The following is a 25,248-nucleotide window of genomic DNA, read 5'->3' on the forward strand; positions in this document are numbered from 1 at the left end:
ATGGAAAAATGAACAAGAGACCGGCATTTCTACACCGGGGTAGATTTAATTTCTTAAATAATTTAACTACGTGAATTCCATCGAATTAGCCAAATTAGCCTTCGATCTCCTGAAGTTCTTCCTTTGCCCATGCCTTTCTCCCAAGCGGGCGTGTTGGCTCCCCCACGAGCGTGCTGACGCCTCCCATGGGCGTGCCGACTCCTCCCATGGGTGCGTCAGGGGAAAAAAAACCCACGTGGGCTCCTCGATGTCTGAAGAAATTTCAAAACAACACCAAGCGTTTATCAAAACAATGCCTGACGTCCTTCGTCAGCGCACTGTTATCAAAATTCCCTAGCCAAAACACTCCGCGCGACCTGTCATCGAACTTAAGCCTTCTCTGTGAAAAATCTTCATTGCATTCAATAAATGTAACTTGTATAAAATCCTTTATAGTAAAATGTATAAAATATAAAATCCTTCAGTGTGCATTCATATTCGCCGTTTTGCTGCTATGGGTACCCCCAAAAACCTTGTGAAAGGCAGGGCGAAGAAAAATGTACATTTTTTTGTCACTTTTTATTTCCATATTTTTATTCTTCCTTATAGCTTTTGTCTTTAGTTTCAGCGACATCTAGCGGTAAAAGAAGCTTTAATTCATGTCACACTCTAAAAGTGAGCACAGTTTCTATGTCCTCTCTGATTTACAAGGTGTGCTGATCTTTCCATACATGTATGGATTCAACTGTCGCATCCATTAGAAATGGATGATGTAAAATTTATAGCTTAGAGAACACTCAAAATTAAGGAAAGAAGACGTCAATGAATTTTGAATTTGCATGGGCAACCGGATTCATGATTATCTTTATTGTCATTAACATAAATTGCCAACAGTGCTTTGCGGGATCAAAATATCCCTGAAGATTGGAAGTAATGCGCAAAAGTAAATTGATTCCTTGTCTTACACTATAGTACATTATATAAATAGGATTCCTATTTTGACTTATTAACAGTTGTTAGGGAACAGATTCCCCACGGAAATCGAGGAATTGCTGTATTTGGATCTAAAATGCGTCCCCCTGCTCAATTTCCTCTCTTTTTTTGAAGCGGTGGCTCCTCAATGCATGCGCAACTCCTGGACCGGGGAAGACGACGGCAGTGCTCATCCCGGCGGAACTCCAAACAAGCTGGAAGAACCCTGGGCCGCATTGTCAGAGCGCTCCCTGGTGGCGATGGTGGAGCAGCTTTTTTCCCACCTCTTGAAAGTTCTCAACATCTGCGCCCATGTGCTAGACGACACTCCCCCGGGACCAGCAGCGAAGGTGGGATTTTCCTTTACTGTCGTTTACAGAGATGCCTAGCTTTTTACATAGAAATGTATGCCATACACTTGCAAATATGTCAGATACTCGCGCTCTTCAGACTTTCATCGGAGTCTGATTTATTTGATGAATATCATTTCAATGTAGCGAGCTGCTAAAAGCTAGCAGGCGCGGTTCTTACTGGTTTCTTTTGATTCTGAGACGTTGACTGCGTATGCCCACTGCTGGCTGTTTGACTGCCAACATAGCCCAGCCTTTTACAGTCGGGCGCACAGTCACATTGTTGCACATACAGACAGTCTAACCCACCCAACTCAGAACACCCTTCCTAATCTGTCCCCGCTGTGTGCTGTCTAACAGAACACAATGCACAATTCAATATCAATGACGGTAAAGACAAAATTCAACAAAAACTTTGCAAAGGAGTGAACCAGCGCTAACCGAAGCGCGAAAGAGCGGGGGGTCTCTGTGCTATTTTCAAATGACTGATTGTGTGATCCTTTCTGCAGGCCACGCTGCCTTCCCTGAGCAACACTCCCTCACTTAGTCCCATTCGCAGAAAGGGAAAAGACAAGGACGCTGCCGATCCTAACGCTGTCCCTCTCAGCCCAAAGAAGAGTAATGAGGTCAATGCAGGTAAGTGAAACAAAGTGCGATGAGCTCCCATCGACCATGTACAGTCGAGCCCCGATCTACTACACGGATTTGTTTTTAGGCCGAGTATCCGACAACACGAGCACAACAACAGCTAACAAGTCCAACTCTGTGGGCAACTTCTACCACCTTCCCCCTTACCTCAAGCTCTACGACGTCCTCAAAGCCACGCACGCCAACTACAAAGTAAATCCAACTCGGCGTCCATTCTTCACTCTAGAAGAAACATGATTTGATTTCACGTTTTGGGTTCGTCATCAACAGGTGACGCTGGACCTTCACAGCAGCCACGAGAAGTTCGGCAGCTTCCTCCGTGCCGCCTTGGATGCTCTTTCGCAACTTCTCGAACTGGCCACGCTTCACGATATTAGCAAAGTATGAGGGTTTTCCTTCACTCTGCACGTTCAAGCTAACTGGCTTCATTAAATTCCGGATGAACTTTTCCTCTTTCCCGTGAAGTGCGTTGAAGAAATTTTGGGATATCTGAAGTCCTGCTTCTCCAGAGAACCTACCATGGCTACAGTTTGCGTTCAGCAGGTCAGTTCTTGGTGTTGGTTGGTTTTGTAGAGGTCCTCGCACGGTGCATCACTCAGTCATGTGATGACACCAGAGACTCTACATAGAGCAAGGCCGGATCCTGCCGACAGGGACTACGAAGTCTTTGGCTTCCCTGTGCGATGGTTCCGCACATTCTGTCATTATATTGTCATTGATTAGTGTAGGGAGAATCGCTTTAAATGATATGTATGTGGGTTTAAAATTTGATTAGCTGGTGACCGAATCGCCAATGAGGTGGGGCTGACGAACCACTACCAGAAATGATCCAATATCTTATTTTATTCTAAAGGAAGCAATCCGAAGCTAGCTTTAAATGATCGCTTTTGCAGTTCTTTGATATTGAACATGAGACAGGTCCTCCCGTTTGCTGCTGTGCACCCAGGGTACCACACCGTGAAGCATTACGCATTGGTAACCTGTATTAATCGTGAATTAATTAACCTAAACGTTTGGATGGATATAAATAAATGATCTTTAAATTTAAATAAAACCAAAGTAACATTCTTTGGTAATCGCAAGGCGAATCAAGATTTAGAAGTAAAAATGGATGGTGCCACAATAGACGCTGTATCAGAAATGAAGGTTTTAGGGGTCGTAATGGACAATACATTAAACTGGAAAACACACATCAGACACATACAAACTAAAGTATCTAAAAGCATTTCAATAATGAATAAAGCCAAATTCCTTTCAAACTATAATGCATTGTATTTATGATATTGTTCTCTAGTTCTGCCACACTTCACATATTGTGCAGAAGTCTGGGGCAATCATTACAAAAGTGCACTCCAGCCCCCTTTTATCCTCCAAAAACATGCAATGATAACCATACACAGGGCAGGATATCGCGATCATACTCATATTTTATTCCTGCAGTCCAAATGATTAAAATGAGATGATATGGTCAAATTTTTCATTGCACAACTGCTATTTAAGGTCAACAAAAACATCGTGCCAGAAAACATCCATAAATTATTCATTCGGAAAGAGGGAAATTATAACTTAAGAGGCTGTCGTGAATTCATAATCTTAAAGGTGAGAACCACCAGGAAAAGTATGTGTGTGTCTGTGTGCGGAGTCAAACTTTGGAACAATTTACAAGACGAGATCAAACAATGTCCGACTATTCACATGTTCAAATTTAAATACAAAAAAACATGACTGGCGGAATGCAGAGATGAAGAAAATGGGGTATGAGTGATACGAGAGATTGGGAATAGTGCGTCTAGAACTTTGGTTAACTTTTTTGTTATTGTTGCTATTGTTATATTATAACTGTTATTATTGCCATTGTTGTTATTATCATTGCTTTATTTGGTGGGGAAGATGAAAGGGTAGGGAATATAAGCATTTTCTTCTTACTAGCCCCTTTCCAACATATTATGTAACATTATTTTGTTGTTGAGTTATTGTTTTTGTTCTGTTTTTATTTTAATGTTCACATAAAGTTTTCATTCATTCATTCATTCATTCATGCAATCTATTGGAGCCATCACTGCATGTAATCCTTCTTTTTCCGTAGTTGTTAAAAACGTTGTTTGGCACCAACCTGGCGTCACAGCCCGAGGGGGTCCCGAGCGGCCCCGGCCGGGCCCCGGGCAAGGTTCTGCGTCTGGGCTCCTCCAGCTTGAGGCCGGGCCTGTACCATTACTGCTTCATGGCGCCCTACACCCACTTCACGCAAGCGCTCGCCGACGCCAGCCTCAGGAACATGGTACAGGCCGAGCAAGAGCAGGATGCCTCCGGGTGGGTACAAACGTCTCCGGTTTTTCTAACAAAAAAGAATGTCATAAATTTGCCGAGTTTTCCAGATGGTTTGACGTGATGCAGAAAGCTTCCAATCAGCTTCGCTCCAATATTGCGAATGCCACGCGACACAGAGGCGACAAGGTAGTTTCCGCGTCGTCTCCTCTCTATACCTCACATTTTCCTTTAATCTTTGTTTTGCTCACCACCTTTCTCTCTTTTCTCTCTCCTTCTTCCTTAATTCACTGCTCCCAGAACGTAATCCACAACCACATCCGTCTCTTTGAGCCACTGGTGATCAAAGCTTTGAAGCAGTACACAACCAGCACTTCAGTGGCTCTGCAGAGGCAAGTTCTGGACCTTCTGGCCCAACTGGTGCAGCTGAGAGTCAACTACTGCCTCCTGGATTCTGATCAGGTGGGACAGAAACAAGTTTCTCAGCTTGTGAGGTTTTCTGTCTCACTTGTTATTGTGGTTTGCAGGTCTTCATCGGTTTTGTGCTGAAACAATTTGAATACATCGAAGTGGGACAGTTTAGGTGAGTTGAAAAAAAAATGAACGAAAATTGACAAACTGCAATGCATTTTTATTGGAACTCTGAATGTCCGAGTGCGTTCGATTCGCTCAAGCACTGTGATTGGCTCATCGTGTTTGAGGGCGGGGCCTAACCATAGGTTAATTGCAGACATAAGTTGATCTTGGACATTTTCATGAGAATTTTGAGCCCTGGCTAAATAATCAGCGCGGAGGTAGTATCCATTTCAAATGCGTGCAGATTGTGCTCGGATTAAGCTGTCTTACTGTTGTCCTGCAGGGCTGTGAGTTTGACAGCCTGGGTCTGCATTGTCTTATGAACGCGTGATGTACTTTCTCTCTCTTAGAGATTCGGAAGCAGTCATCCCCAACATCTTCTTCTTCCTGGTGCTGCTTTCGTACGAGCGTTACCATTCCAAGCAGATCATCACCATCCCCAAAATCATCCAGCTGTGCGACGGCATCATGGCCAGTGGCAGAAAAGCCGTCACGCACGGTAAGAGCTGCGCCCATCATCCCATTTTCCGACCGTAGCTGACATTTCCTCTTTCCCCCGCGAAGCCATTCCTGCCCTGCAGCCCATCGTTCACGATTTGTTTGTGCTGAGGGGCTCCAACAAGGCCGACGCCGGTAAAGAGTTGGACACGCAGAAGGAGGTGGTGGTCTCTATGCTCCTTAGACTGGTTCAGCACCACCAGGTAGGCAAGAAACCACCGGTCTCGAGTCAGGGCGGGCGGTATAGCCATATGAGATCGATTGGACAATTCGCAAGATCTTTTATAAAGGGAGGGTAAAGTTCTGCCTGTCAGCGTTCTGAACCTGGCCAGCCAAATGTTGAAAAGATAATGACAGTTTGTATAAAATGGTAAAGAAAAAGTACTTCTGACAAAAATGTGTTGATTTAGTGCCACCCAGTGCCCCCAACATTCAAATAGCTGACTACATTATTCTTTCAGGGTTCGTACTGGTGCTTGAAATCATTGAAAATAATCCAATTTTAATGTTGTTGAAAAGTGCTTGAATTTTAGGTGAAGTGCTTGTAAATACTTGAAATTGTTCTCATGTCCACAGCAGTCAGACCCAACAGAACACGCATTAAATGAAGACAAATAAATAAGGTCCATACCTGTCGCGCTCCAGGGCTCCATGCCCTTACAAACTGTCGTATTTTCCCTTACAAAATACAAAATAATCTTACACCATATTTTTTTCAAACGTATTTATTTTTGTAGTTTAACATGTTATTATTGTACATGTGTTTCGTTATATCATATAGATTGTTAATGAACGTTTTGTTGTGCGATACAGAGTTGCTCGACATGAAGAGGTTTATTATTAAAAAAGTAAAAAATTAAGTAGTTTGGACGTTCATTGTAGAAGGAAACAATACATGCAAATAGAATTAAGTAGAATTTTCTTATTCAATTATTCATTTTCTGCATTAAATTATTGTTGGTAATATACTGATTAAAGGGATAACCACACACCTGTCTTTTTTCATTTTCTCCTTTTATACTTCTTTTTTCTTCTTTATACAACAATAATGATTCGTAATATAATGCAAAGTGAGCCGTTTGAGATCCGGCTCTCTTTAATGAGAGGGCCGAAAAAGCCGGTTCTCTAAAAAGACACGGACTTCCTTTCACTACACAACTACCACGGAATGATGCATGATGGGAAATCCCCAGGCGGCAGACGCAGGCGCACAGTAGCATCAAACCGCTCGCTTCGTTTGAAACGAAAAAACGATACCTAGATAGAGGCTATCGCGGCAAACTCGTTGGACTCGATTGATTTGCCGTTTCCTGATAGTCGGTGTATACCGGATGGTACCCATAATTAACAAATTTGCCTTTTTCCGTACAGATTTTTTCTGTACGTCGTACACGTCTTTAAATGCATCATAAACGTACTTTGTTGGGAAAAAACGTACAGCTTGACGGGTATAAAGGTCTGCTTAAAAATGAGGCGGAGACATATCAAAGCGGCGCTGCCACGAGCGGCTGCCTTTTCCTGCAGCTGCCCTGTTGTTTTATTGTTTGCTCCTATCTTCGGTGTTTTTTCTTCCCGTTTTGACAACTACACTATGGATTACTTCTATCCTATGGACATGGGTTTTAACGCACAAGAAATGCGTGCCCTTAAGAATTCTCGTGCCGGCGTGATGAAGGGGCCCATCGTGGAGGGAAAGCCGGAGCTAGCGAAGCGGCTAGCGGCGTTATAAGTCTTCGGTACCATCCGTAATCATGGTAAATGCGAACTCACGACCAAATAAGATCATCGAGTGCTTTTGGAAAACATCGAAGCGCACAGGGAGCGCAGTTGCTGTGTTTTGCGGAAACGTGGCTCACGTTTAGCATTCCGGACGCTAACGTGTAGCCACCCGGAGCTACCCGGAGCAATCCGGCTTCAACGCCGCTAAACAGAGACACGAAAGCCGGGGAGAATCGGAGAGAAGGCGGACGGACTTGCTAACACGAGGTGGTGTATCCCTGGATTTTCGCAAAGAAAAGTTCTCCATCTGCCGCAGGGATGTCGAATTTTTGGACTGGCGCGACGTCATCCACTTCGCTACAAGCACCCCTCGGGCATCATGTTCATCTGTTAATAAACAACAGGGTAGACTGCTGGAAGTGTGAATTTCCCTACGGGGATGAATAAAGTATCTATCTATCTATCTATCTATCTATTTGCTCTGGTGTTTTCGCTTTGCCATCTCTGTCATGTGTTATCATGTGAAGCGTTACGCTGAAGAAACCAAGTACTGAAGAAGTTGGAAAATTGGCTTTGAGAGTGCCTAAAAAGTCCCCGAATTTGGCCAGGAAAAAGATTATTTTGTTATTATTAATGGACAATGTAGAAGCACCTGATGAAAACAGAATATAATGAAAATGTCTAATTCAATTCATAAAAGACTGGTGACTTTAAATAGAATGTATTATTATCATCGGCGTTATCATGAATTATGACATGTAAGGAGGGGTTCATTTTATCCTTTGAGTTCCAAGCTTTTTTAATATGAGAGCTACATCTTGCAACTAATTAGTGCTAATGGCATCCTGTTATCACGCTATTACTAGGTTAATTGATGAGTTAAATACTCAGTCAGTCACTTAAAAAAGTATTGTACAAGAAAATCGCATAACCCAAAACTGGTGATCAATCTTCAGAAAAGGTCAGTGGGCACCCCAGCTGTCCTTAGGGGGCACCACGTTGAAGACCCCTGTTTTTGTTCAGCATGATAAAAATGAGTAAAAAAGAAAAAAACGATCCTAGATGGTGTTTTTATTTTGAAAAAAGAATTCCCGTATCGCCCACCCCTATTATAAAGCTATTATCCAGATATCAAGATGTGTTTTTCTCACATAGGTTCTGGAGATGTTCATCCTGGTCCTGCAGCAGTGTCACAAAGAAAACGAGGACAAGTGGAAAAGGCTGTCTCGGCAGATTGCCGATGTCATACTCCCCATGATTGCCAGGCAGCAGGTAACGCCTACAAAACATCTTTTGGAAGGAAAACTTTGCAGCGCGTCAGCCATTTTACGTACAAAAGAGCCCCGGGTGATGACATCTGTTCTGAGGTGGGAATTGAAAAGACAAATTGCCATATTGCGGGGCATTGAAACCGTTGGTATTTAGCTAATGCCTTCTGAATCCTTTTTACCCCAGGAATTGTATTTGTATCCCACTTTTTAACCACTCAAAGTGCTGTATTTAAACATTCAGTGTACAATAAGACAATAAAATCCCTTCCTTTTCCCAGACCCAACAACCCGGAACACCAAATACACAAACGCGAATTGTAAAGTAAATACAAATATGGCAAGGCACAGACGGACCATGAGAGGAAAGAGACCAGAGAGACGCTCTTCCGCACTGATAGGAATTGCAACAGACGACCTCGGGAAAGGATTTTCAGACATTGAACCACACCTTACAATTGCGCTCAGAGCCAAAAATAGCACCCACATTGTAACACTATATCGAGGTCTCCAGCAGGGGTCTCCAACCTTTTATCAAGCGTCGAGCTACTTTGTGTTCCTAATTAGCTTGAAGGGCAGGCAGTTGGATAGGAATTTCGAAAATCGCGACTCATTGCTCAGGAGCTAAAAAGGTAGCTTGGTGGTTAGCTCAAAAGGTAAACGGGAAAAAAAACTAAAGGGCAGTTAGATAGCTTGCTAAAAGGGTAAAAAGGCAACTAAAAAGCCAGATAGTAAGCTAAATAGAGAGCTAGGTAAAAAGAAGCCAAAATGTGGCTTGATAACTAGCAACAAAAGGATAAATTGTTAGCTAGATAGGATGAAAAAAGCTAGCTAAGCATCTTGCTGAAATAGATAAAAAGGTAAGAACATGGCTAGCTACAAAGGTAGCCAGATAGGTAGCTAAAACAAAACGGCACCATTTTTGCTCATTTGCTTTATAAGATCCATAAACAGAGATTCAATTTCGAAAATAACAACGTATCATGTTATTACTATGTCGTTACTATTTTATTACCAGATGAATTATGGAAATTGGGGTTAAAGAGACTCAGTCAAGCAATAAATGACCCAGCACTGGTGAGCTCTTTTCAGAACAGGTCTGCTGGCACCTTGACTGTCTTTACGAGGCACCACGTTGGAGACCCTTTGTCTAAAATCTTGCAGTTTTGGTTTCTCTGACTTTCAGAGCCGTTGACTAAGACCTCTGTTTGGTCTCAGTTAAGCTGTAGTATGTTCTCCAATTGGGTCCTATCTGATGGATCCCACGTCCCCTTGGTGTGTATGGTCTCTCTATAGATGCATTTAGATTCTCCAGAGGCGTTGGGTGTTCTGAACACGCTTTTCGAGAGCGTGGCGCCGTCCTCTCTCAGACCTGTGGACATGCTTCTCAAGAGCATGTTTGTGGTTCCCGTCACCATGGTGAGGAACCAAAACGTTTGCCTTCGATTTGGCTTTTTTGTGGTTTTTATTTCAACAATTGCTCCTTCAGGCATCTGTGAGCACGGTCCAATTGTGGGTATCGGGCATCCTGGCGGTCCTCCGGGTTTTGATCTCGCAGTCCACGGAGGATATCGTCTTATCGCGCGTCCACGAGCTCTCCTTGTCCCCGCATCTTCTTTCCTGCCACACGGTACATCGCCTCTACCAGAGGAGCCCCTCCCCCGACGCCCCGCCCACTTTTGACTGTCACGAATCGGACGATTCCGACAAAGTCACACCTGAGGAAACTTTTGCCAGGTTGGTGGATGAATAAAGAGAGATGGGGGTATGAAAAGACAGAGTGAGGGATAAAGTTGTAACCAGTGTTCCCTCTAAGCTGCTCGCACATTTCAGCGCACAAAAATCAGGGCTCAAAATTACTAATTAAGAAACGACTTAAGATTAGATTAGATTAGATAGATACTTTATTCATCCCCTAAGGGAAATTTACATTTAAGTCAAAGTTACAGTGCATGAAGGTCAAAATACACGGGTTCCCCTGACGCTGTGTCCTAAATGCAGTCTTTTGAATAAGTAAAGTTTGTAGAGTTTGTCGAGAACCGGCTTCTTCGGCTCGGCTCACTAAAATTAACCGGCTCTTTCGGGTCCTAAACGGCTCTTCGGGTTGTTTTTGCTTCTTTTCATCCCAACATGACCATGATGTAAAATGATGCACAAAATGACTTAAAGGAATGGAGGAATAGAACAAAAAAGAAAAAAATACCAAAATGAAAAAGTAGTGAAAAGCTGAGAAAAAAAAGAAACAAAAGGAAGAGAAAAAAAGAAGGAAAAATTTAGAAAAAAAAACAGAAATAAAGAAAAGAAAGAAATGTAGGAAAAAAGTAAATAGAAACCAAAAAGAAAAAAGTAACAACTCGGAAAAAATAAACACAATGAGATTTTTTTTAAAGGAATTTTTTTAAAAAAGTAGTAAAAAAACACGGAAAAAAGAAGAAAAAGCTTGTGTTGCATTCAAATAATTTCCAATGATATCAAGTGAATCTTGTTGCCAACATTGTACTTCCACTAAAAAAATGTGATTAAGTACAGTTCTGTATCTTGCAACCGACTCAATAAGCCCCCCAAAATGTTAATATTATGCGACAAAATATATCAGGAAATAAAAAGAAATGGATATCTTGTGAAAGAATTGTAAGAACAAACGACGTTTGGAGGCCGTACAACCTTTGCAATAGTACATGAGTCAATTCATTCAAAAGAGAAAAAGAATTTTGCATTGCCGGAAACTCAGCAAAATGTAAGTTGATGTCAAGTTTTGGACATGTTTGATAATGGATTAGTTGCCACACTTGGGATTGCCGTTGCTCACTGTTGTTTCAAGCGTTGCTCAACAACTTTGTGTGAATGTTCAGACCCCTGGAAAATTAGAGGGAACATTGGTTGTATCTTTATTTTCTTTTTCTGTCGTAGATTCTTACTCCAAATAGTGGGCGTGCTCCTCGACGAAATTTCCTGCAAACGAGTGAAAGTAGACATCAACGAGCAGCAGCACACTTTCTACTGCCAGCAGCTGGGGACGCTCCTCATGTGTTTGATTCACGTCTTCAAAAGTGGTAAGCCCCGACCCGATCGGCGGTGACGACGAGGCGCTCTACCGGCCTGTTTTTTTTCCGCGCAGGGATGTTCCGGAGGATCACCGCTGCAGCCGGCCAGCTCCTGAAATCCCAGGAGGGCGAGCTCGGCCATTACTATCATTTAGAGACCCTGAACGGCATGGTGCAGGGCCTGGTCACCACCCACCCCTCCCTGGTGCTGCTCTGGTGCCAAGTCCTGCTCCTGGTCAACTACACGGACTACTCCTGGTGGGCTGCGGTGCATCAGACACCCAGGTAAAAAAAAAAAAACAGAAGCCCTAAGTCATGGAGAATGTGGACCCTCTTTCTAGTCTGGAAGTTGACATATTGAATCGTATTTATCGTCATACATAACAAGGTCGTGAATATGAGTTGCAAGGAAATTAGACATGGCATTCTAGGATTAGCACATAGAGAAAAAGAAAGATAAAAGAATGTCAGGTTAAATGGGCAAAAATATTTACACGGTAATGCTTGAAGACTGGCTTAATTCATAATAAAAGTGCAATAACTTTTAAATATTAATTTAAAAAAATAATTGAATTAATGCTTGGAACTAATTTATATCAACTTCCAATTAAAAAAAAACTCCCTCAGCTTTGTCTTTCACACTCCCACAATCCCAATGCCCTATACTCAATATTGCCTAGGGGCCAGATGGACATCGGCTGCACCGATTCAGAAGCTGAACAAAAACATTGCTACACACGTCTCCCTCTCTCTCACACATGAACAAACGTGCATCCTGGTACTAATGACAAAGAAATGAACTCACATAATGCATTTCCCCATAGCTCCTTAAAATGAGCTATCGCGAATATACTTGTGTATCTGAGCAATAGTGTGTAAATATTTTTGAATAAAATCTCTTTCTAGATAGGTGTTAAGTAAAATGAAGATTATGTAGTTTACATTTTCAGCTTCCCATTACAATTTGCCACTGGGAAACGCTACCCTAATTTTTTGCGTGCCCCATAATAGATATCCATAATTGATACGTAATGGTTGCCCTAATACACATTTCATAGTCCCTTGTTTAGGTGTAGCATGAACCTGTCCTCTTGGGCGCAACCCTTAGAGGTTAATGGCACTTCATACGACAATGTCGTACAAACTGATACCAGCTGCCGTTAATTACGAGGAAAGAAAAAACATTTAAAAAGGCAGCAACAAAATATATATAGTAATAAAATGAGTTCCCATGACTGGATGTAATGAACGCATGAATTATAATCCCCGCATCAGACTGGGACTGCATAGGGTGAATTTTAGCATTGTTGTGAGGATGGAAAAAAGCTGTAAACACAAAACACGTTTTCTTATTTTTGGGGTGGCGTCTTTTAAAAAAAAAAAAATCTCTCTCAGATCCTTACCTAAGGAGATAAAAATAAAAATCCAGTCCATGATTTTTCCCTCTGCATTCTGGCCTTCTGCCAGATATTCAACCCAATGCGGCCGGTATTGTGCCTCATTCCGACTCCCCCGCAGAATCTGACTCTCCTTCACGTGATCGGCACTCTGTTTTTCTTACGCTTCCCAGTGCTGTTCTTCCGACAGAACCAGTGTCGCAATCGTAGTTTGTATAATGTGTTTATCAACGCATATTAATACCAATGCCCCTTGGCAGGCCACGGGCGGTATTGCAGCTCACTAGTTAAATATTAGCCCGAACCTGACCTGATTCTTAATGGAAATTCAAGTTGGGCCTCAAATGTCAATCATTACTTCGGGTTCGTGTCAGGCCAGGCTTATGTCTCGCAGACTTTTTGAAAAAACATCAGCGTTCGGCGCGTATCCATAATTGTTCTTAGTTTCTTTTTCTTTGTGGAAGATCCGAGTGCGCGGTGGATTCCGCAATGGAGCCCCCGTTCACGCGCTTGGCTCGGCGCATCCCAGTCTGTGGGCTGCATTGCGCAACTGGGGGACGGAATCCATCACTCGCGCGCATCCTCCACAAAGAAAAAGAAACTAAGAACAAGTACAGATGGATAATTAAAATATACTCAGCGCGACAAAGCCCCCCTCCTCCTTATAAATAACTAAAAAAAAATCTTTCAAACAAAATATGAAAATTCGGGTTTTCTTTAGGCTCTGGTTTGGGTTTCAACACCCGCGGGCAGGGTCGGGCAGGATTTTTTAGGGCCAATCTTTAAACTGCAATCATTCCAGCTGTAATACCACTCGTAGTGGGCCAGGGGGCATTTGCATTCATGTCTTGATGAACTCATTATATAGACAACGATCACTTTTTTAATATTAATCACGGCAATCAATATTTCTTAATAAACACATTTTACAGACTTCGATCGTGACACTTGTTCTGCAGGGGAGTCACAATCAAAAGGTTTGCACACCCCTGCTTTAAGAAAATTGTATCTTAAGCTTATAATAGTTGTATTTATCTGCTACTTGTATTAATGGACATGTATTGTTTTTTTTTTGAGGAGACACAGCAGACCTTGCACAAAACCACTCAGCCCTCACTCCTCATTGGAAGATCAAGAGGAGAGTCCCGTGTCCCTATTGGCCATGATCAACAGAGAGATTGTCCGCCGAGGAGCTCTCATCCTTTTCTGCGACTATGTGGTATGGCTTTTTCACAATGTACCGTATTCCTCACGAGCCACGTGTTAAATGGCGCCTCAGCTGCTTGTATCTCTAGATTTAACACATACGCAAGGCACAATAGGGCGCGGGTGCCCTCTGCTGCGACCATGTTGCAACCCAATAGACATGCAAATACAAATTATACGGAAGCAAAACCAAGTTTTGTTTATTTAAGTCTTGATGGCAAAGTAAAACACACATGTAAAACCAAATTTTTAAAAAATACTCTGGTGCAGGGGACAGCAACCTTTTCGGTGCCACTTTCAAATTTCCTTGTAAATCAGTGTGCCACACCAAGATCAATGACTCGCACGGATATACATTGAAATAGTATAACTGACCAATTTATCTTCCACTATTCTTCATCAATAAACTAAAAAATAATGTGAGCAACATATAGAGAGGACAGTAGAAATCCACGACTTCAACTTTTTACCACAAGAATCAACCAGATTCAACCATTCTTCAACAACAATAAACTCCAATCAAAAACAAGTGATATGGACAGCTACCATACCATTCATCAATGAAATCTTATTGCAGAAAATATCAAAACCTGAAATCACAGCAACAAGGCAGAAGGCAAATAACAGCTGATTTGGACTCAGATATAAACGGTTTTCTATGCTTTGTATGCAGTGAGTAATGTGATTACTTGCTTCAGTGGTGGTGTTTTTAGCGGTGACAAAGGTTTTTGGGGTCTGTGTTTGTTTGCCGTATCTGGACACGGCGCGTTTTAACGTCTGCGCCTTGCCAGACTCATCCTTGTTCACGTTTCTTCTAATAATGACGTTTAACACTTAATGTGCGAGGTACAACGCTCTCGAGGCATAATGCACAAACAGCACAGTCATTTTTTTGCACAAGCCCCCAGACGTCAGTCAATAAATGAGATTTTTTTTTAAAAAAGTAGAAAAAAAACAGGGAAAAAGAAGAAAAAGTTTGTGTTGCATTCAAATCATTTCCAATTATATCAAGTGAATCTTGTTGCCAACATTGTACTTCCACTAAAAAAATGTAATTAAATACATTTCTGTATCATGCAACTGACTAAATTAGCCCCAAAAAATATTAGTATTACGCGATACCAGGAATAAAAGAAATGGAAATCTTGTGAAAGAATTGTAAAAACAAATGACGTTTGTAGGCAATCGTACATGAGTCGATTCCTTCAAAAGTGAGAAAAATAATTTTGCATTGCGGGAAACTCAGCAAAATGTAACGTGATGTCACGTTTTGGACACATTTGATAATGACTTAGTTGCCACGCTTGGGATTGCCGTTGCTCACTGTTGTTTCAAGCGTTGCTCACCAACTTTGTGTGAACGCTCAGACCCGAGGAAAATTACAGGGAACATTGCCTGTGACGTCCCAGTCTCTGGGCCGGGCGCCCAACCCCAAGGCCACCAAACAGGTCTTGGCCCACCGCTTTACATCTTACACACTGTTTGAAGAAAATCTGCGACTTTTATGTGCGCCCTCACGGTCCTGAAAATCCATGAGTCGTTTATGGCAGCTGACTTCGATGGACTCTTTTGTGCAGTGTCAGAACCTCCACGACTCGGAACATCTCACGTGGCTGATCGTCAACCACGTGAGCGACCTGATCAGCCTTTCCCACGAGCCGCCCGTGCAGGACTTCATCAGCGCCGTGCACCGCAATTCGGCCGCCAGCGGCCTCTTCATTCAAGCCATTCAGTCCCGCTGTTACAACCTCACCGAGGTAAGTGCCGGACGAGGGAGTCCTCCGTTCCATTTCTCGCCGGCTTCCGTTTTTGTGCAGCCCACCATGCTTAAAAAGACGCTGCAGTGCTTAGAAGGCATCCACCTGAGCCAGTCGGGTTCCTTGCTGATGCTCTACGTGGACAAACTGCTCAACACTCCTTTCCGGGTTCTGGCCCGGATGGTGGATACCTTAGCGTGTCGTCGGGTGGAGATGTTGCTGGCGGAAACCTTACAGGTTCGTTTTTCGCGGCGTCTTTTGTCGTCGGACTCGAAAAGAACCCGCGTCTTCGTCCTTCAGAACAGTGTGGCTCAGCTGCCGGTGGAGGAACTGGACCGGATCCAGGGATACCTGCAGACCAGCGGCCTGGCTCAGAGGTGATGTGGAGTCACATTTTTTTGTGGAACCGTAAATCACTGAAGTTTCTCAGAGGGCTACACTGAGAAATACGATAAAAATTGTACCATCAGTTAAAATATGAGGAAAAATAGTACAGAAATGAGCAAAATGGAATGATATGCCAATTTAAAGTTATCAAAATACTTCAGATAATGAATCGGAAAAATGATCTCCTTTTATTAGTATTATATTTCGTAATATCCTTTATTTCTATGTTTGTCTTTATTCCTGAATCTTTTTGTCTGTCTTTTCATCTTTGTCTGTCAATTTTTTTTCCTTTCTCTCTCTTTAATTTTTCTATCTGCCTGTCTGTCTTTCTGTATCTCTTTCTTTCTGTCTATCTTTCTATATCCCTTTTCTCCCTATCTTTTTTTTTGCCCTCCTCTCTTTCTGCGTCTCACTGTATTCCTCCATTTTCTTCCTGTTTACACTGTCTCGTTCTTCCTTCTTCTGCTATAATTTCTGAGGAGATCGTTTCTTCCTCATGCCATGAGGGTCTTTAACTCCACCCAGGGGAGTAAAAGCCCACATGAAACCCCACCCCCACATTTGCATATTAGCCTATTTTTTTACAGTGTGCATTTTACCAGCTCAGTAGCCTAGATGGTAAGGCGCCCGCTTTGAGACTGGGAGGTTCGGGTTCGCGCCCCGGCCGAGTCATTCCTAAGACTTAAAAAGTGGTCGGCGGCGCCCTCTCTTGGCTGCGGCTGCATCGGGTCAGATGCAATCGACATTTCGTTCTGTGTACATTGTTACACAGAATGACAATACAAGGAAATTATTATTATTATTATTATTATTTATGTAGCACTATTTAAATACTCTATATCAACACGTTATACTGGGTATTTATGTATTCTATTTATTTTATTTTATTATTATTTTATTTTCAACACAAGGATACTGCTGGAAGTGTGAATTTCCCTCCGGAATGAATACAGTATCTGTCTATCTATCTCTATCTACCTCTATCTCTCTCTCTATCTATCTATCTATCTATCTCTATCTCTCTCTCTATCCACCTAATTTATGAAATTATGAAACTAGCTCACCAGTGACCGGCCATTGTTGTTTCCTAGGAAACGTGATTTGTAATTGGCTTGATATATTGTCATTATGATCAGTGTCTTTAGGTACATGATACATTCTTCCAAATTTCTCTTTAAAATGACTCTACAATTACATAATAGTAAAAGACTCCTGCCCCCTATACAAGTTCAAAGATTTAGTGTTTCACTGAGCTTATTTTCACCATAATATTTCGTACCTGGTATTAACATATCTTGGTAATGTTGTAGTAATAACATACGTTTTTTTTAAATGAGTTGATAACTTAAAATAAAACTGGCAGGTCTTTGTGTTAATCAGTAACAAAATTATCTCTCAGCTTCAAAACGATTGCTGTCCCCTGCTGTAAAGCAAGTAGAGAGTTTTGACGTGCAGGAAATAGTCTGAGATCAAGATTCCGAGTTGAGTGTGGTGGGAAAGCTTTATGGCAGGATTTTGATAGGGGAATAAGGGATAAGGAGTACTTTGGGAAGGAGAGTGTGGCTTTAAAAGAGTAAAGGAATGTACAGAACAGAGTTTTGCAGTGAGGCAGTTGTGTGAAAAGTTTATAGCGAAAGGAAGAGAGGAGTATAGGGCATTTATGGATTTAGAGAAAGCAATTGACAGGATAGATTAGGAGGAGGATATATGGGGTGGGTGAGAGGCTGCCATGTGCTGTAAAAAGCCGGATGTGAGGTTGTTTAATTGAATGAGTGCAAGGGATAGAGGTGAATGGCGAAAGATAGTTTTAGAATTACCGATATCATATGATGCGGAGTGGGTAAACCAGTGTATGCTGTCGGGAATCTTTGCTGACAAAGGGTTGCGTAGCAAAGCAACTTAGACTTTGTTGTGCAGTGGGCATAATGTTCAGTGTCAGGTTGAATCAAGACTGAAAGAAGAAGAAGAAGAAGAAAAATGTGCATCATGAGCAAAACAGTGATACGTTTTTTTTCCCCATCCCAGGCATCAAAGGTTCTACTCCCTGCTGGACAGGTTTCGAGCCAGCGTTGCCAAAACCAGTAGCCCGTCGCCCCCGGTGACATCGCACCCCTTAGACGGAAAGCCGCCCCCGGCCCCTCAATCGGTCAATGCCGATAAGGTGTGATGTACGACCCGGGTCTCCTTAGTTTTCTGAAAAGAAAGCACACTGAAAATAACTTTTTTTGCTAGGAGTGGTACGTGTCGCTGGTGAAATCCCAGTGTTGTCTGGGTGGAGACGCGTCCTTATCGGAGACCACCGAGCTGCTCACTAAGCTAGCTGCCCCCGACCTTCTCAGCGTTCTAAGATGTGAAGTAAGCGGAACGCACATCAACCTCATCTTCTCGTGGGAATACAGTATTCCCTCGATTTTCACACTTACCCCGGTCTATCACCAAATGTATTAAGTCAATTTCTTTATTGCTGCAAATTCCAGGCTACAAGCCTGTCCTTTTTGGCTAGATTTTGAACACTGCAGCTTTAAAGCCAGTGCGGCTTCTTCCCTTTTTCACGTCGGCACCGAAGCAAACGGCAAGCTGCCCTTTTCCCCAACACGTACGGTCTGAATACAAAACACCAAAATGAGGTCTAAACAGATTTATGACAGCCTTCTATAGGAGAAACTAGCCTTTGTTTTTGCCAACATTCATATAAAGCCTAACAGAAGAAAAATGGGTAGTTTGAAGCTACTTTGTTCAGTATTTTTACTTGACTAGCTTGTAAATATTTTGCCCATTTATCCTGACAAAAAACAAACAAAAAATACACATAAATGACCAAAATTCACGTCCCAACACACGACCAAAAACGCATCCAAAAATAACTAAAAAAAAGACAAAAACACAGAAAACGACAAATAAAACCACTAAAAATGACCAAAAACACATCCTAAAACGATTATAAAAAGTCCAAAAATACGGCCAAAGACAATTCCAGAAATGCAACCAAAAAGGACGATAAAAGTCCAAAAGCGACTGACGAAAGTCCGAAAGCGACTAAAATAACCGCGACCAGACACGCACCCAAAAACGACTGATAAAAGTGTAAGAACAACTAAAAATGTGACCAATAAAGATACCAAAAACAGACAAAATACAGCAGAAAACGATAAATATGTGAATTTCCCCGCGGGGATGAAAAAAGTATCTGTCTGTCTGTCTGTCTGTCTGTCTGTCTGTCTGTCTAAAATGAACAAAAACACATCCTAAAACAATTTTTAAAAGTCCAAAGACACTACCAGAAATGCAACCAAAAACGACTAGAAAATTGCAAAAGCAACCGACGAAAGTCCGAAAACGACTAAAATAACCGCGACCAGACACGCACCCAAAAACGACTGATAAAAGTCTTAAGAACAACTAAAAATGTGACCAAGAAAGGTACCAAAAACAGCAGAAAACGACAAATAAAAATGACCAAAAACACATCCTAAAACAATTTAAAAAAGTCCAAAAATTACCCAAAAACACGACCAAAGACACTCACAGAAATGCAACCAAAAACGACCAGAAAAGTCCAAAAGCGATTGACCAAAGTCTGAAAGCGACTAAAATAATCGTGACCAGAAACTCATCCAAAAACGACTGATAAAAGTCTAAAAACAACTAAAAACGTGACCAATAAAGGTACAAAAAACAGACAAAAGAAAGACAACTAAAAATGACCAAAAACCATCCTAAAACGATTTTAAAAAGTCCAAAAACACGACCAAAGACACTTCCAGAAATGCAACCAAAAACCACTAGAAAAGTACAAAAGCGACCGACAAAAGTACAAAAGCGTCCGACGAAAGTCCGAAAGTGACTACAATAACCGCGACCAGAAACGCACCCAAAAATGTCTGATAAAAGTCTAAAAACAACTAAAAATGTGACCAATAAAGGTACCAAATAAAGACAACTAAAATGACCTCTAAAACACGACCCAAAAAGGACAAAAAAAATGCAAAAACAACAAAAATGTGAAAAGGGAACGCCAAATTGTGATTTGTTTTGCAGACGTTGAACCTGAGCCTCCTGTGCCCGTGCTTAAGCTTGGGCGTGGAGCGCTTGGCGCGAGGGCAGGGTTCGCTTTTGTTGGAGAGCGCCTTGCAGGTGACCTTGGAACACCTGGCCAAGGTCACAGATTCACTCCCTACCCCGCATCGTTCTTTTTTGCCCTTGTCCGAGCCGAAGCCTTACTGGAGCCGATTGGCCGACGTTTACGGTAAGAACCACCAGAAAAACCTTTGACTCGCCCGTGTCGGACGCCTCTCCGTCTTCTGCTTTCAGATGAGCCGGGTTTCTACAGCAAAGTTTTAGCGCTTTGTAGCGCTCTCTCCCGGTACCTTCTCTCCGTCAACCAGCTCCCGTCTTCGTTGCGCATCTCCCAAGACCAAGAAGACCTTATCACCACGTTCACTTGCACCGCCACCGAGGTAAAATACCAAATCCTCATCCCCTACCGACATTTTTGAATTCATTATTCTAAAAATGAGGACTTAATTGCAACAAAATGTATTGAATCCAATTTCTAAAGTCTCAAAAATGTGAACATATTTATAAGATGTAAATAAATTAATATAATGGGGTGCGGTCAATCATGGAGAATTCATGACATCCACTACACAGCATCATCTCCAAACCGAAGAGCAGCTTCAGCGACAGACTGCTGTCACAGTCTTGTTCCACAGACAGACTGAGGAAATCATTTCTTCCTCATGCCATGAGGCTCTTTAACTCCACCCGGGGAGTAAAAGCCCACATTAATCTTTATTTTATTATTTTATTTTATTCAACAGAAGGATACTGCTGGAAGTGTGAATTTCCCTACAGGGATGAATAAAGTATCTATCTAGACATCTCTCTATCTCTATATCTATATCTCTCTATCTCTATTAATCTCTATATCCCTATCTATATCTATATCTCTATCTATATCTCTGTATCTCTATCTCTATAGCTCTCTATCTCTCTATCTTTATCTCTCTATCCCTCTATCTATCTATCCATCTCTATCTCCCTATCTATCTATCTTTATCTCTATCTATCTATCTATCTATCTATCTATCTATCTATCTATCTATCTATCTATCTCTATCTTTATCTCTATCTATCTATCTCTATCTTTATCTCTATCTCTATCTATCTCTCTCTATCTCTCTATCTCCATCTATCTCTCTCTATCAATCTATCTCTAAATTTAGATCACAGAATCAGACCTGGACATCCAATTCGGGATGGATTCTGTTCCAAAGATGAGGCCCGATTTATCTGAAATGGGATTTTCCACGAACTTTGTTTTGTTTTTTCCAGGTGATAGCCTGGCGCCTGCTACAAGATCAACTTCCTCTGAGCGTGGACCTCCAGGGGGCGCTGTCTTGTCTGTGCCTGGCTCTGCAGCAGACTTGCATCTGGAACAAGCTAGCGAGCACCGAGTTCACCACGCACACTTGTTCCCTCGTCCACTGCTTACATCTCGTTATGCTCGCTGGTAAGAAGGATGCTCGTATTATGGGGTATTTTTGGAGGATTGTTGATAGATGTCTAGATAGATAGATGTCTAGATACATAGATGTCTAGATAGATACTTTATTCATCCCCGTAGGGAAATTCACACTTCCAGCAGTATCCTTTGGTTGTTAATTAACAGATGAACAGGATGGCCTCGGGGTGCTGTGTTGTCGTTTAGCAACAGCGGAGTGGATGACGTCACACGCTAGGCCAAAAGTTTGATGTCCCTGCAGCAGATGGAAATCTTTGTGCCCAGGGTGACACCACCTCCTGTTCACCTTGATAGCGAGTTCGCCTCCTCTCCGCTTCCCTCTGGCTAAAGTGTCTCTGTCTGCCCTAACAGCGCTGAAGCCGGTAGCTCCACGTTAGCGTCCGGGATGCTAGACGTGAGCCACGTTTCTGTAAAACACAGCAAACTGCACTCCCTGTATGCTTTGATGTTTTTCACCAGCACAGCCAGTTTGTCGCTCTTATTTGGTAGAGAGTTCACATTTCCTATGATTACGGACGGTACCGAAGACTTATGACGCCGCTAGCCGCTTACTTAGCCTTAGCTTCGGCTCTGCATCCACGATAGGGCCCCCTCATCACGCCGGCGCGAGAATTCTTCAGGGCAAGGAGTTAAAACCATAGAAAAGAAAGTCATCCAAAGTGTAGTTGTCAAACGGGACGAAAAACACCAAAGATGGGAGCAGACACTTGAAACAATAAATAACACGGAGCTGCTGGAAAGGCTGCGGCTCGTGGCGGCGCCTGTGAGGATTGTACATTTGTTGCTACAATGTTTTAACATTAAAGGTACTCTAGAGATTAGCTGAGTCAGATGGGGGTTCAAGTCCTAAAGGGAAATGTTTTTTCTGTCTTTCTCTTAAAATGAGGTGAAATTTAGCTCTGACCACCCATTTTTTTTGTTTGCCCCGAAGTGTCGGTGAGCCCCGGAGACAGTCTTCTCCTCCCAGAGAAAAAGACGTCCGGAAGAGACGAGACGGATTCCGCGCACACCAAACGTACGAAGGTTTTGTGGCGACGGCCGCCATGTTTTTGCTCACGTGGTTTTCCTTTGCAGACGAGCGCGAGTGGCGAGCCTGCGAGATCGTGGCGGAATTAGTAGAGGGCCTGCAGAGCGTTTTTTCCTTAGGTCACCCCAAAAACGCTTCCATCCCCGCTTTCCTGACGCCCACGTTACGCAACGTCGTCATCAGCCTGGCCCGACTGCCGTTGGTCAACAGCTTCGCTCGGGTGCCGCCACTGGTCAGTCCGATTTGACGCGATGGAGACCGGAACCGGTGTGGACCCTTTTCGCTCTCCAACAGGTTTGGAAACTGGGCTGGTCCCCGCAGCCCGGCGGGGAGTTCGGGACCACCTTGCCCGAGATTCCCGTCGACTTTCTGCAGGAGAAGGACGTCTTCAGAGAGTTCCTTTACCGCGTTAACATTTTGGGTCTGTCAAAATTCACTATCGGTATCGCCCCCTGGTGGTCCTTTTTTTAAGAATTCATTGTACTTCTCAGGCTGGAGTAGCAGGACTCAGTTTGAGGAGACCTGGGCTACGTTGCTGGGGGTCTTGGTCACGCAACCCCTCACCATGGACCAAGAGGAGGACACGCAGCAAGAGGTAGTCCCCAGAGCTACCAGATAACATTTCTACATTTTTGGGCATGCAAAAATGACTTGGTGTTAACATGTTACAGTGTTGAATTTGGCCGGCGGGTATATAAGCCCCAGGCCGACCGATTCACTTGATTTAATGCTTTATTGAACAATACATTAACAATATTTCATAACAGTACTCTCAAGCTGTACAACAAACCAAGATAATCTAGAATAAAATAGAATAGAATACAATACGTCCTTGACTTCCGGTTCCGGGTTATCGAGTGGCGGGAATTTTGTGTTGCTCACGTCGTCGCGTCTACGAGATTGTTTCAGATTCCTACTTTAGCAGAATTCTGGATTGAGACTTTTTATCTTGAAAAGTTTCGGGTAAGTATCTCGGACGATTGGCGCAAGGTAAGTGCCGCGCACAATTGTTTTTACAGTCGGAAGCTGCTGCCGATCGTTGTTGAAGGATATCCCCTCCCACGGCTGCTAGGACGCTCTTGGCATCCGACGCTTACAAGTAAGTATGGGTTGCTGTAAAGGTTGCTCCCGTGTCCGTAGGCAGGTTGCCCTTCTAGAGGGACGTGTCCGTGAGCTAGAGCAGTTTAAACGGAAAATGTTAGGTGCCTCGGACACCACTGCTAGCGTGGGTTGTAGCGAACCTGCTAGTCCGGTTAGCATTAGCCCTAAACGGCATGCTAATCGCGGTGAGCCAATTCAGACGCATAACAAGTTCAGCCCCCTAGCTAGTCCCACTCCACCCCGGTCTACTGGCTCCCGCACCCTAGTTATAGGTGACTCCATCACCCGTAACATAAAGCTTAGCACCCCAGCCACGGTTATGTGTATTTCTGGGGCCAGAGCACCCGACATTGAGGCTAATTTGAGGGAGCTGACGAGCAAACCTAGACACCAGGACAGGGCTAGCTACACCGATATAGTCATTCACGTCGGCTCCAATGATACTAGAATGAGACAATCTGAGATTACAAAGAAAAATATTGCTAGGACCTGTAATCTCGCCAGAAAGATGAGTCGGCATCGAGTAATTGTCTCTGGCCCCTTGCCTGCGAGAGGCAATGATGAGAGGTTTAGCAGACTAGTCTCGCTTAACCGATGGCTGGCAAGTTTTTGCAATCAGAAGGGATTTAGGTTTGTGGATAACTGGCCTGCTTTCTGGGGCCGACCTGACCTGCTGAGGAGAGACGGCCTTCACCCTAACTGGGAAGGTGCTCTCACTCTTTCTAAAAATATAGATTACTGTTTAAGCCTTCCATGACAGGATACACTAGTGCAGGCCAGGTCACAGGTGATTAGTGAACCTGTTACCATGGGTGTGGAGTCTGTAATGCTAGAGCTAACTAGCGCTATGCTAGATTCATGCAATTCACATAGTTTTTGTAGTTTAGAGTGTTCTACTGACTGCACCATACACCCTGATTTATACTATTCTATAGCATCTTCTTCTGTGCCTCTTACCTCTGTTTCTCCCTTGTTAGGTGAGGAGGGAGAAGAAATAACATTATTTTCTACCAATAGTCATCCTGCTACTCCACCGGTCAACAATATTCCTGTGGTGTGGAATTCGGGCCGCATCTGCCGTCATGCAAGGCACAAGACCCGGGACCGGCAGTCGAATCCTGTGGTGGTTACCACTAAGGTGCAAAACTCGCGAAGGGTTTCAGCTCAGTCCACAGTGCTGAAGCTTGGCCTTCTTAATATTAGATCACTAGCCTCCAAAGCTTTACTTGTTAATGACCTTATTAATGAACACAATCTTAACCTTATTGGCCTTTGTGAGACCTGGTTGAAACCAAATGAGTTTGTGGTGTTAAATGAGGCTTCTCCCCCTAACTTTGTGAGTGCGCACTTGGCACGACCATGCAAAAAAGGTGGAGGTGTTGCTCTTATATCGGAAAATAGGTTGAAATTTACTTCTAATACCCCTACTAGTTTTAAAACGTTTGAAGCACTTGTTATGAGGTCCTTAATGTCAACACCAATTTATGTAGTTGTTGTGTATCGCCCACCTGGACCATACTCAAATTTTTT

General features: G+C 43.0%; 1 protein-coding gene and 1 non-coding gene across 2 annotated transcripts in view; both read left to right on the forward strand.

Annotated features, from left to right (window-relative positions):
- Positions 1-25,248, forward strand: part of htt (huntingtin) — a 65,800-nt gene that overhangs the window by 21,468 nt on the left and 19,084 nt on the right. Inside the window, exons 26-54 of the mRNA XM_088341237.1 lie at positions 1,087-1,301; positions 1,811-1,937; positions 2,017-2,141; positions 2,220-2,330; positions 2,415-2,492; positions 4,036-4,259; positions 4,325-4,403; positions 4,515-4,676; positions 4,742-4,797; positions 5,141-5,289; positions 5,355-5,491; positions 8,163-8,279; positions 9,572-9,694; positions 9,765-10,012; positions 11,186-11,328; positions 11,394-11,604; positions 13,794-13,935; positions 15,500-15,679; positions 15,740-15,916; positions 15,980-16,056; positions 18,092-18,227; positions 18,299-18,421; positions 20,105-20,312; positions 20,378-20,523; positions 21,401-21,578; positions 22,522-22,605; positions 22,665-22,849; positions 22,912-23,038; positions 23,109-23,212. Coding sequence (XP_088197363.1) covers positions 1,087-1,301; positions 1,811-1,937; positions 2,017-2,141; positions 2,220-2,330; positions 2,415-2,492; positions 4,036-4,259; positions 4,325-4,403; positions 4,515-4,676; positions 4,742-4,797; positions 5,141-5,289; positions 5,355-5,491; positions 8,163-8,279; positions 9,572-9,694; positions 9,765-10,012; positions 11,186-11,328; positions 11,394-11,604; positions 13,794-13,935; positions 15,500-15,679; positions 15,740-15,916; positions 15,980-16,056; positions 18,092-18,227; positions 18,299-18,421; positions 20,105-20,312; positions 20,378-20,523; positions 21,401-21,578; positions 22,522-22,605; positions 22,665-22,849; positions 22,912-23,038; positions 23,109-23,212 — 4,172 coding nt within the window. The remainder of the gene's footprint in view (positions 1-1,086; positions 1,302-1,810; positions 1,938-2,016; positions 2,142-2,219; positions 2,331-2,414; positions 2,493-4,035; positions 4,260-4,324; positions 4,404-4,514; positions 4,677-4,741; positions 4,798-5,140; positions 5,290-5,354; positions 5,492-8,162; positions 8,280-9,571; positions 9,695-9,764; positions 10,013-11,185; positions 11,329-11,393; positions 11,605-13,793; positions 13,936-15,499; positions 15,680-15,739; positions 15,917-15,979; positions 16,057-18,091; positions 18,228-18,298; positions 18,422-20,104; positions 20,313-20,377; positions 20,524-21,400; positions 21,579-22,521; positions 22,606-22,664; positions 22,850-22,911; positions 23,039-23,108; positions 23,213-25,248) is intronic.
- Positions 2,519-2,647, forward strand: LOC148360414 (small Cajal body-specific RNA 14). Its single transcript, XR_015851238.1, has one exon.

This window comes from Urocampus carinirostris, chromosome 8, assembly GCF_059441175.1.
Source record: "Urocampus carinirostris isolate Australia breed hairy pipefish chromosome 8, RoL_Ucar_1.0, whole genome shotgun sequence".
NCBI lineage: Eukaryota > Metazoa > Chordata > Actinopteri > Syngnathiformes > Syngnathidae > Urocampus > Urocampus carinirostris.